The 13,338-nt window shown below is 44.1% G+C and overlaps 1 protein-coding gene across 1 annotated transcript in view; it reads right to left on the bottom strand.

The window, feature by feature from the left end:
- LOC120062848 (adhesion G-protein coupled receptor D1-like) overlaps positions 1–13,338 on the bottom strand; it is a 50,793-nt gene that overhangs the window by 4,441 nt on the left and 33,014 nt on the right. The window contains exons 11-13 of the mRNA XM_039012918.1: positions 11,610–11,683; positions 10,851–10,974; positions 31–134 (exon numbers count right to left, since the gene is read on the bottom strand). Coding sequence (XP_038868846.1) covers positions 31–134; positions 10,851–10,974; positions 11,610–11,683 — 302 coding nt within the window. The remainder of the gene's footprint in view (positions 1–30; positions 135–10,850; positions 10,975–11,609; positions 11,684–13,338) is intronic.

Genomic DNA, 13,338 nt, shown 5'->3' on the forward strand with positions numbered 1-13,338 from the left:
AGTGAACAATAAAGATGGAGGGATACTCACGACAAGATTGCAAATGTCACCAGTGTGATGGTCAGACAGAAGATAGATATAGAGCAGCCAATGTAACTGATGGTTGATAACGCCACCTGGTGGGCCTTGGTTAGCTGTGGAAACGTGAGAATCAACACAATTCAGTAAAACATTCCAGACACAAGTTTGATGTTTAGATTCATGTTCGGGCTGATTCATTTCAAAAGGATACAGACCAGAATATATTGCATTGAACACATTACTAGAGAAATAATGTAAAGCTGAACTGAGAAGAGCATTAAAACAAAGTAGTGATTCTCTAGTAGGGACACAGTGTTTGAACTGAGCTGTTTCACTATGAACCAACACTGCCCTCTGTGGGATATTTATGGTAAGTAGCCAAGTTTGTGGTCATACACACATCCTTTTCTCAATAGGGGGTGCTGTTTGCACTTTGTAATAATTTCGTTCCCAAATTAAACTGCCTCGTACTCAATTCTTGCTCGTACAATATGCATATTACTATTACTATTGGATAGAAAACACTCTCTAGTTTCTAAAACCGTTTGAATTATATCTGTGAGTAAAACAGAACTCGAGTTGGAGCAATTTTCCTATGAGGAAGTGAGAAATCTGAAATCTGCAGGCTGTTCTGAGGTCAGTTTATTAATTTGCATGTCTTCTATTGGTTGAGATGCACTGCATACGCCTTCCCCTGGATGTCAGCAAATAGTGAGAATTGGAATGGAGTTGCTAGGCAGATCTGAGGCCATATAAATGGGCTCGGAACGGGGGGTCCTCTCTTTCCTTTGTTCGCCATGACGCAAGACAGACCTCAGGATGGCGTTCTAGAAAGCTCCCGTTATAGCCCTTAGATATATCCGGCTCTGATTTTATTCGATATAGGTGTTAAAGACATCATAATGTTGTTATTTTAAACCGAGTTATATCAGTTTATATCAGTATATTGCGATTTTCGGATATTTATTTGTGCTGCGTTCTAGTCAGTTGGGCACGTCTGGGCCACATGGCTAATGTTTACTGCTAATTCCAAAGTTGAAGGCGACAATCTACAACCGAGCAACGATTCTTTTGGACAAAGGACAACTTGCCCAAGATTCTGATGGGAGCTCATCAAAAAGTAAGAACTATTTATGATGTTAATTCGTTGTTCTGTTGAAAAATGTAAAACTCATATTCCGCCATTAATTTCGGTGCGGTCTCGCTTTAACGCACGCTGTATGTCGTAGTAACGTTAATTTTAAAAATCTAACACAGCGATTGCATTAAGAACTAATGTATCTTTCATTTGCTGTCCAACCTGTATTTTTTAGTCAAGTTTAAGATTAGTTACTGATTAGATTAGGTGCCTCTCCCAAGATTTCTCCCGACATATTGTTGGCAGCTTGGCTACTATTCTCATTGTATAACCACGATTTGTGACGCTAAATATGCACATTTTCGAACAAACTCTATATGTATTGTGTAATATGATGTTATAGGACTGTCATCTGAAGAAGTTTGAGAAGGTTAGTGAAAAAATGTATATCTTTTGCTGGTTTATTCGTTATCGCTATTGTTGGCTTGAATCAATGCTGTTGTGTGGTTGGCTATTGTAGTAAGCTAATATAATGCTATATTGTGTTTTCGCTGTAAAACACTTAAAAAATCTGAAATATTGGCTGGATTCACAAGATCTTTGTCTTTCATTTGCTGTACGCTGTGTATTTTTCAGAAATGTTTTATGATGAGTATTTAGGTAATTCACGTTGGTCTCTATAGTTATTCTAGTTGCTTTGGTGAGAGTTGTGATGGTGGCTGCAATGGTAAACTACGATTTATACCTGAAATATGCACATTTTTCTAACAAAACATATGCTATACAATAAATATGTTATCAGACTGTCATCTGATGAAGTTGTTTCTTGGTTAGTGGCTATTTATATCTTTATTTGGTCGAAATTGTGATAGCTACCTATGCAGGAAAAAAATGGTGGGAAAAAAAAGTTGTGTCTTTTGCTATCGTGGTTAGCTAATAGATTTACATATTGTGTCTTCCCTGTAAAACATTTTAAAAATCAGAAATGATGGCTGGATTCACAAGATGTGTATCTTTCATCTGGTGTCTTGGACTTGTGATTTAATGATATTTAGATGCTAGTATTTACTTGTGACGCTATGCTAGGCTATGCTAGTCAGCTTTTTTACTGATGGGGGTGCTCCCGGATCCGGGATTGTATGCAAGTAGAAGTTAAAAACGTAGGTGATGGGCTAATAAAGAATAGTTGTGAAGAACAGGAAAGCCTGCACACTGTTTATGCTCCCAATTCACCTCCGATCTTTGTCAGGTCAAAAAGACGGAGCTCTGTTATACACATTTCACCTCACATGACCATTACTCACATGACCATTACGCACATGACGGACGGTGTCGAAACAATTCAATTAACTTTTGTGCATAGTCAATCATAATTAATCACGAAGGGACATATGGTCATAAGGGATTATATACATACAAATTGGTCCGAGTTCAAAGCTAGGCAAAGGTTAAAACAATTATTACATTGGAAACTTTTGGAATACCATTACGCGCAGGACGCGCGGTGGCCGTATATATAATTACAGTGACCTATTTCAAAACAACTTGTGTACCTCTAATAATTTAATATCAATGAGATTGTCACATGTAGTAGTTACAGAAAATCTAATACAAGCATATGCACAAAATTAACAAGTGGAGAACTACATGGCAAGACAAATCAACGTAACATATCCGTGTAATAAATGGTCTGATATCAAACTCTTGGTTCAGACCTTCAGGAGACATGGTGGACAAACGGTGAATCCAATACAATTATATTTTCAGTGGAAGATGATCAGTATCTCCCCCTTCCTAAGAGCCTTAACGTGTTCGATAACAATGTATCCCAGAGAGCTGATGTTGTGACTAGCCTCCATGAAATGCGCAGCCCTGAAATGCGCAGTCCTGAAATTACTCCTGTGTTCTGCTATCCTTGTTTTCAGAGCTCGTTGAATTTTTCATACATAGCATAGACCACAAATACACTTGATCAGGTATACCATTTCTTTTGAAGAACACGTAATGATGCCTTTGCCCGTGATGGGGTGATTGAACGTTGTGCATTTGTTCGTAAAGTTACAATGGGTACATCCGCCACATCTGTATTTACCTTCCGCCACATTGTCTAGGAATGTGCTACGTGGCACTGGTGGAAGATCAGACCTCACCACCATTTGACTGATGTAGTGGGCGCGTTCGAAGACTACCTGCGGGTCAGTGATCATGATGTGAGAGTGTTTTTTAATGATATGGTCAAACTGTTGGGGGGGAGTGAGGCTGTCATTCTGGGACATAGTAACCGTCCCGTGCGTCATGCAGCCATTCCTCTGGGTAACCCCGTTGTCTGAAACGCTCATCCAGACAGTGCGCTTGTTTGTCATAGTCATTCTGTGTACTAAAGGTCCTGCGTATGCATTGTCTGCGTATGTTATGGCTGATAGAGAGGCTCCTTTTCAAGGAAACGGACTTCCTGTCCGTCGGAATCCTGTATAGGTTCGTGGTAAAATCACCCCCCTAAAACCCAGTGTGGTGTCACTCCCTGCATATGTAGCGATTCTATGGACATGATTAACACCCTTAAAAAAACTGACAATATTGATGAGGGAATGCTAATGGTTTGCTTCGATTTTGTCACACCCTGATCTGTTTCACCTGTCTTGTGCTTGTCTCCACCCCCCTCCAGGTGTCGCCCATTTTCCCCATTATCCCCTGTGCATTTATACCTGTGTTTTCTGTTTGTCTGTTGCCAGTTCGCCTTGTCTCGTCAAGCCACCTAACAGCGGTTTTCCCGTACTCCTGTTTTTATGCTCTAGTCCCTGTTTTCTAGTTTTCCAGGTTTTGACCACTCTGCCTGCTCTGAGCCTGCCTTCTGTTCTGTACCTTGTGACACTGCCTTGGATTACTGACCTCTGCCTGCCCCGAGCCTGCCTGCCGTTCTGTACCTTTTGGACTCTGCTCTGGATTACTGACCTCTGCCTGCCCTTGACCTGTCGTGTGCCTGCTCCCTGTTTTTGTAATAAACTGTCTACATCTGGGTCTTATCCTGAGGTCTGATAGTACGACCTGGCCATGACTGACCCAGCAGACTCGGACCAACTCCACAACGCCATCTCCTCCCAAGGAACCACCATCGGGAGACACGAGGAGTTACACCGAGGTCTTCTGGAGGGATTCCAGACATTGGCAGTACGCCATGACTGTGCCTAGAATACATTGCTGGAGCAATTCCAGCGGATTATCTATGAGGCCGCTGGCCATGACAGTAACCTCCCAGACCCCCAGTAACACCGCTGTCAGCAGTGCGTCTCTCCAGGGCACCCCGGCTTCCCGAGAACCCCGCATACCTCCTCCGGAACGCTTCGCTGGAGGGTCAGGAACCTGTCTGGCATTTCTCTCCCAGTGTTCCTTTATCTTTGAGCTGCAGCCCTCGTTCTTCCCCTCGGACTGCTCGAAGATTGTGTATCTCATAACGCTAATGTCCGGGAGGGCTCTCGCCTGGGCTACTGCGGTGTGGGAACCACAATCTGCCATGTGTTTCAGTTTGGAGGAGTTCGTGGCTGAGGTGAAAAAGGATTTTGATTCTTCGTTGTCTGGGAGAGAGGCTGCCCGGAAGTTACTCAAGCTTCGCCAAGACTCCCTACAGTGTGGCGGCCTATACAGTTGATATCTGCACATTGGCTGCCAAGAATGCCTGGAACCTGGAATCCCTGTTTGACATATTCCTTCATGGATTATCGGAGGAGGTTAAGGATGAGCTCGTAGCCTGGGAGCTGCCTACGGATCTCGATTCGCTCATCGCCTTGACCATCCGGATCGATGGGCGGCTACAGGAACGTAGGAGGGAGAGGTCTGATTCCGGTCCCAATCGCTCGCCAAAGGATCCCACCTTGCCTCCGAGGAACTCCGGAAGTCCCCAGCGTCTATGTCCCTGAGAGGATCCGAGTTCCCCCGAGAGTCTCCGAGGTCTGCTGACTCCTTTTTCGGAGCCAATGCAACTCGGCAGCACTTCTTACGCAGACATACCACACAGAGTTGTATGTATTGCGGAACTGCCGGTCATTGTGTCTACCTGTCCTTTAAAGAGGCCAGGCTCATCAGTAGGTATGAGTAATCTGGTGGGCCTCCCCTTACTTGCACCCCTCTTCATGTCATCCTGCTGTGGGGCGACCAGACTAAATCTCTCCGGGTTCTCGTTCTCGTTGACTCTGTGGCTGACGAGTTTCATGGATGCCAACCTGGTGTCTGAGCTGGGCATCCCCACTCAGCCCCTCTCCAGTTCCCTGGACGTTAGAGCACTGGATGGACGCTCTATAGGCAGGGTACCCACAATACTACTCTTATCTACCGGCGTGTGTCTGGGAACAACAGTGAGTCTATACAGTTTATGCTCATCAAGTCTCCTCAGGTTCCCGTGGTATTGGGGTTTTCTTGGCTCCAGCGCCACAATCCCCTTATCAACTGGACTGCTGGTACTATCGTGGACTGGAGCCCGTTCTGCCACGCCCATTGCCTGAAGTTCTCCACGGCACTACACCACCCCGGGGACGGCTGTATTCACTGTCGGGTCTGAAGACCAAGGCTATGGAGCCGTACATCGAGGACTCCCTGGCTGCAGGGGGTATCTGTCCTTCTGCCTCCCCCACCGGCGCAGCGTTCTTCTATGTGGAGAAGAAGGACAAAACTCTTTGCCTGTGCATCGACTACTGGGGCCTCAATGAGGTCACGGTTAAGAACCGATATCCGCTACCACCCATCTCCTTGGCTTTCGAGCCGCTCCAGGGGGCCACTATCTTCTAAGTTAGACCTGTGGAACGCCTACAACCTGGTACGGATACGGGAAGGTGACGAGTGGAAGACAGCTTTCATCACTGTTAGCGGACACTATGAATACCTGGTGATGCCATTCGGTTTGACCAATGCTCCTGCTGTGTTCCAGGCCCTGGTTAATGACGTTCTCCGGGATATGTTGAACCGGTTCATCTACCTCGACGACATACTCATCTTTTCCCTGCTCAGCCACTGGGCTCTCGTCCTCCGAGTGCTCCATGGGTTATCAGCCCCCGCTCTTCCCAGAGGAGGTCAACATACCCTCTGCCCAGATGTTCGTCTGCCACTGTCGGCATACCTGGAAGAGAGCTCGGTCCGCTCTTCTCAAGACCACCTCCAGGTATCGTTGACAGGTGGATCACTACCGGACGCATTTTTCCCCATTATCCCATGTGCATTTATACCTGTGTTTTCTGTTTGTCTGTTGCCAGTTTGCCTTAGTCTTGTCAAGCCCACCAGCGTTTTTTCCCGTACTCCCGTTTTTCTCTATTCCCTGTTTTGACCATTCTGCCTGCCCTGACCCTGCCGTTCTATACCTTGACACTACCTTGGATTACTGACCTCTGCCTGCTTTGACCCTGAGCCTGCCGTTCTGTACCTTTTGGACTCTGCTCTGGATTACTGACCTCTGGCTGCCCTTGACCTGTCGTTTGCCTGCCCCCTGTTTTTGTAATGCACTTTTACATCGAACTGCCTGCATCTGGGTTTTATCCTGAGGTCTGATGTTTGTATGAAGGGATTCAACATCTATCACCCATCTCATTTATATCAATTATTAGAGGTACACAAGTTGTTTTCGAAATAGTTCACTGTAATTATACTGAAGAGAAAAATAAATGCAACATTCAACAATTTCACAGTTCATATAAGGAAATCAGTCAATTGAAATAAATTCATTAATCTATGGATTTCACATGACTGGGCACCCCCGCGGGTGATGAAGCCAGATGTGAAGGTCCTGGGTTGGCGTGGTTACAAGTGTTGAGGCAGGCTGGATGTACTGCCAAATTCTCTAAAATTACATTGGAGGTGGCTTATGGTAGAGAAATTAACATAAAATTATCTGGCAACAGCTCTGGTGGACATTCCTGCAGTCAGCATGCCAATTGCACACTCCCTCAACTTGAGACATCTGTGGCATTGTGTTGCGAAAACATTTTAGTGGCCTTTTATTGTACCCAGCACTTGGTGCACCTCTGTAATGATCATGCTGTTTAATCAGCTACTTGATATGCCACACCTGTCAGATGGATGCATTCTTAGCACAGGATAAATGCTCACTAATAGGGATGTAAACATGTGTGGACAAAATCTGAGAGAAATACGTTTTTTTGTGCGTATGTAACATTTCTGGGATATTTCATTTCCGCTCAGGAAACATGGGACCAACACTTTACATATTGCGTTTCCATTTCTGTTCAGTATAGATCTACAGCCAACGCGCATCCTGGATGTAATGGTCATATGGGAGTGTATTCCAACAGTTTCCAACGTAATCTTTCTTTTTACTGTTGCCTAGGTTATAACCGATTTTGTATGTACAGTATACAATCCTTTTATATGTACCTTTTTTATATGTACCTCTGTGATTAATTATGATTGACTTTGCGCAAAAGTATCTACTTGCACATCTTCTGCTCATTTATCACTCCAGTGTTAATCTGCTAAATTGTAATTCTTCGCTACTATGGCCTATTTATTGCCTACCTCATGCCTTTTGTACACACTGTATTTCGACTTTCTTATTTTTCCTACTGTGTCACTGACTTGTTTATTGTGTTATTGGCTTGTTTATTCTATGTTATTCCATGTGTAACTCTGTGTTGTCTGTGTCACACTGCTTTGCTTTATCTTGGCCAGGTCGCAGGTGTAAATGAGAACTTGTTCTCAACTAGCCTACCTGGTGAAATAAATAGTTTCCACACATGCTATGCATATGGTCATGTGAGGTGAAATGTGTATATTTTGGGATGTGAGAACTCGAAGATCTGTTTCTGATCGAAACGTAAAAAAATAAATTAAACAGTGTGCAGGCCTTCCTGTTCTTTACATGTTCATGGTAAGTGACATAGTTACATTTCAAAATAAACGTCAGACACTCAAAAGATCCTGAGCGGTGCAGTGGTCTACGGCACTGCATCTCAGTGCAAGAGGTGTCATTACAGTCCCTGGTTTGAATCCAGGCTGAATCACATCTGGCCGTGATTGGAAGTCCCATAGTTGGCGCACTGTTGGCCGGGGTAGGCCGTCATTGTAAATTAGAATTTGTTCTTAACTGACTTGCCTAGTTAAATAATAAAAAAATATCTTGCCCATACTTCTGATCATGCCACTCTTTTGGATGTCATTTTATTGCTTTTATTGCATGGCTAGCCTCCATGGCAGGAAGTAACTTCAATATGTCTGACCTCCTCAGTGCTTAATGTCCTGTCCAACCTCCCTGGCCAGTCCCAGTCCCAGTGCCAGCCAGTAGAGTGGTGTGATGTCGAGTGCTGGGCTTTAACAGGGATCAGTGACCCTCATTACTAGTGTTCTCACTGGAGGACCTCTGTGCTGGACTGGACTGGGTAACACTCTGTCACCATTTTAAAGCTGCTGTGGCATGGTAAAGAGAATACCCCTGACCTGATTCTCAATGAGGTCCACTCTCAAACTATGGTGCTGCACATATGTCTTGTCCTTGACAATTGTATATCAAGGATGATTCCCCTTTTCTCTTCCTCTGTGTGTGTGTGTGTCTAGTTACAGGTAACTGCCAAATTAATGGAAACGTGTGAGTAAATGAGGGATACAATGTACTGTATATTGAAAGTAGGGGCTTCCACAGTGGTGTGGTTCCTGAGTTAATTAAGGAATTAACTAATAGGATGACAATGCCCCCATCCACAGGGCACGAGTGGTCACGGAATGGTTTGATGAGCATTAAAGTGATGTAAACTAAATGCCATGGCCGTCTCAGTCACCAGATCTCAACCCATCTGAACACTTATGGGAGATTCTGGAGCAGCGCCTGAGACAGCTTTTACCACCAACAAAACACAAAATTATGGAATTTCTCGAGGAGGAATGGCGTCGCATCCCTCCAATACAGTTCCACAAACTTGTAGAATCTATGCCAAGGTGCATTGACGCTGTTCCGACTCATGGTGGCCCAACGCCCTATCAAGACACTTTATGTTGGTGTTTCCCTTATTTTGTCAGTTACTTGTATATGACTGTGGGTGTGTTGTACGGCATGTTGCTGTTTTTTTTAGCTGAGGTTATTTCCAGACATTGAGGTTTGATTCTCCATTAACTGCAGCGTGTGCCTTGTCATTTGGACAGTGGAGCAGTCCCAGCCTTCCAGAATAGGGATGCGTGGGATGTTCCCATCCCGCTGAGGGATAAGGTTGCTGCCCACTAATTAGAGGGACTTGAGGAAAGTATAGCATCAAGGAGACGACTGCTTCAATACATTACTGAGTAACGCAACAAAAAGGATGGTTATCCTTTTCTATTTTGGGAATCTATTCAAGATGGATGGTCGGTCACCACACTCACAGGGTGAATATTGCTGGCCTTTTGATAACAGAGGAGGGTTATTGTCTCTAGCCTCTATTGCCTGGATTACCATTTAGGAGAATACAATGCACTAATGGTGATGAACTGTGACGTGATCTGGACTGTGTTCCAATAAAAGTTTGGGGTACAGGTTTATGAAGAAAGGGAGATTGTGGCCTTCATGGTATGATATTGACATGTAGTTGGTTAAATAGTGTGTATACATCTATTACAAAGAGGGAGGTATACACTCACCGGACAGTTTAGTAGGTACCTAAAAGGTGTCGGAAACATTTGTTGCGCATTGGCATCAAGGGACCTAATGTGTGGCAGGAAAACATTCCCCACACCAGTACACCAACGCCACCAGCCTGTACCAGGCCGGATAGACTCGTGCTGCTTACGCCAAATCCTGACTCTGTCATCATCATGATGCAACAGAAACCGGGATTCGTCGGACCAGGCAATGTTTTCCCACTCCTCAATTGTCCAGTGTTGGGGATTGTGTAAACACTGGAGCCGCTTCTTTTGAGTTTTTAGCTGATAGGCGTGGAACCTGTTGTGATCGTCTGCTGCAATAGCCCATCCGTGACAAGGATCGACAAGTTGTGCGTTCCGAGATGCCGTTCTGCACACCAATGTTGTACTGGAGCCGTTATTTGTCTGCCTGTTAGCTTGCACGATTCTTGACATTCTTCTTCGACCTCTCTCATGAACGAGATGTTTTCGCCCACCTGGACTGCCACTGGCTGGATATTTTTGTTTGTAGCACCATTCTCGGGAAAACCCTAGACACTGTCATGCATGAAAATCCCAGGAGGGAAGCCATTCATGAGATACTGGATCCGGAGCGCCTGGCACCGATGATCATACCAAGACCCTTAGGTCACTTGTTTTGCCCATTCTAACGTTCAATTGAATAGTAACTGAATGCCTCGATGCCTGTCTGCCTGCTTTATATAGCAAGCCACGGACACGGGACTCACTGTCTGTAGGAGCGACCCATTTTCGTGAACGGGGTGGTGTACCTAATAAACTGGCCAGTGAGTATAGCTTGAGAATCCCTGAGCCAAACAGACTGTGGGAATAGATGGTCTTTGAGGCATGGACCATCGCCTCATGTCGAGACCCAAAGAAACCACACCTAATCATGGTAGTCTGCAGCAATGCCCTATTAAATCACTACTGAAAACAACGTTGTTACTTAGGTATGCTGAACATTCTAGCAGAACCAGGACCTCTGGATGGGGAGAAGTTACTGTGTGGTGAACCACAGACCCCTGTGCAAATATACTCACATAAATCACTGGTGCAGTGATGAAAGAGGACACACACACACACACAGCAAGGTTCTGCATGGGACTGCGTGTTGTGGAGGAAAGGAAAGGAAAGGGGATCTTACCTCCATGGGAACCACCTGCATGAGAATGGCGAAGTTGGTGAGATGGTTACACAGACACACCGAGTAGGACATGTTCCCTCCGGACCGCACACAGCCCTCATTGGACCAAACACCCACCTTTGAACTGATGGAGGACAGACAGACAGACAGACAGACAGACAGACAGACAGACAGACAGACAGACAGACAGACAGACAGACAGACAGACAGACAGACAGACAGACAGACAGACAGAGAGTGTGAGTGGACAGAGACACATAGACACACAGGAGTTGAGGCAGAGAGATTGTCAGACACATATGCAAGCACACACATAAACATGCCTGTCAAAATAGCAGGGATAATTCTACAATGGCACATACTCCCTAAACCGGATTATATTCTAGGTAAAACGATTATGTGGGAGGCCCTTTAACACATATGTTTTGCAGAATTAGATTTTGAATAGGGCTGTCAAATATTTCATTTTTTTTCATGAACCACAGAAGGAAGGGGACAGGAAGCATAATGAGTCCAAGTAAAACAGTCACAATTCACAATGATTTATAACATTTAAACAGCCAAAACATTGGCTTATCAGATGGCAGTGTTTTTACTGAAGGTTGCACACTCCCTCCCTCAATATATATACTGTACCAAATGTATTGATGCTATGTATCAAGGATGTAATGTATATGATAATGATGTTTTGGGCAAAATGAGTTATTTCAGTGATAGACATGAAATAGATATATTTCAGTGTGCATATGTAAACCCAACCTGTAGTCGAGGAAGGCACAGTAGAGGAACACTTTGTTGCTTTGGTTTAAGGCTTGACCCTGCTGATCCCTGTTCTGAAAAAAGAAAACAATGTCCTAGTTTCACAGTTACAGCTCTACTTCACAAACCTCTATTGTGAGATGGGCATGTGTGACATTTTGATATTCTTTGGCATTTGTATCTTGTCAAAATCAAATCCCAAAGAAGACCTAATTTTATATTTCTGAACAGAATTCAGTTGAAGAACCACAAGTCCAGGTCTCCCTTGAAAAACAGGTTGTTTTACCTCAAGGAGACAACCTGGTAAAATAAATATTAAATAGAAAACAATTGACTTGATTGTATTAGTGAGTTGGTGTGATGGCCAACACTGGCTTTTGTTTACTCCCATAAACCAGAGCAACCTGTTAGGAAAGTGCATGTTACTGTAATCATCATGAGAGAGGCATGGGATCCTTTGGAAGCTTTGGAAATGAGCAGCTCTCTCGAAGACGGCTATCCATGACTCCAGTTGGCTCTCTCTTCATAAAATAAGCTTAACAACACCATTAAAGCTGTCTCGATGCGCTCCAAAAATAGCAATCTCTTTTGAATTTGGAAGAATGAACCACCTTTTTGTTTTGTGAAATCAAATAACAATGTCCCCTTCACTGGCGTTGAGAGACCAATAAACATCTGAAGAAGACATCAGCTTAACAAGTTAGAGCAGAGGTGTCAAACTAATTGTGCCCCGGGGGCCGCATTTGGTCTTCAATGAGGTCCGGAGGGCTGCAATGAAAATTGGTAACTTTTCCTTGTGCTAAAAATAGTCCTCTATCCATCGTTTTTGGAACTGTCGACGCTCCCTGACTGTCTAGCGGGACACAGTCAAGAAACTGTATGAATGCACGTCCATTATCATATCTACACAGTTTAGATTTGGTTTTAGCCATTTTAAAGTAAAGTTGAAGTCGGAAGTTTACATACTGTACACCTTAGCCAAATATATTTAAACTCAGTTTTTCACAATTCCTGACATTTAATCCTAATAAAAAGTCCCTTTCTTAGGTCAGTTAGGATCACCACTTTATTTTAAGAATGTGAAATGTCAGAATAATAGTAGAGAGAATGATTTATTTCAGCTTTATTTCTTTCATCATATTCCCAGTGGGTCAGAAGTTTACATGCACTCAATTAGTATTTGGTAGCATTGCCTTGAAATTGTTTAACTTGGGTCAAACGTTTCGGGGAGCCTTCCACAAGCTTCCCACAATAAGTTGGGTGAATTTTTGCCCATTCCTCCTGACAGAGCTGGTGTAACTGAGTCAGGTTTGTAGGCCTCCTTGCTCGCACATGCTTTTTCAGTTCTGCCCACTAATTTTCTATGGGATTGAGGTCAGGGCTTTGTGATGGCCACTCCAATACCTTGACTTTGTTGTCCTTAAGCCATTTTGCCACATCTTTGGAAGTATGCTTGGGTTCATTGTCCATTTGGAAGACCCATTTGCGACCAAGCTTTAACTTCCTGACTGATGTCTTGAGATGTTGCTTCAATATATCGACATAATTATCCTGCCATCTATTTTGTGAAGTGCACCAGTCCCTCCTGCAGCAAAGAACCCCCACAACATGATGCTGCCACCCCCGTGCTTCACGGTTGGGATGATGTTCTTCGGCTTGCAAGCCTCCCCCTTTTTCCTCCAAACATAACAATGGTCATTATGGCCAAACAGTTCTATTTTTGTTTCAT

This window comes from Salvelinus namaycush, chromosome 18 (genome assembly GCF_016432855.1).
Source record: "Salvelinus namaycush isolate Seneca chromosome 18, SaNama_1.0, whole genome shotgun sequence".
Classification (NCBI taxonomy): Eukaryota; Metazoa; Chordata; class Actinopteri; order Salmoniformes; family Salmonidae; genus Salvelinus; species Salvelinus namaycush.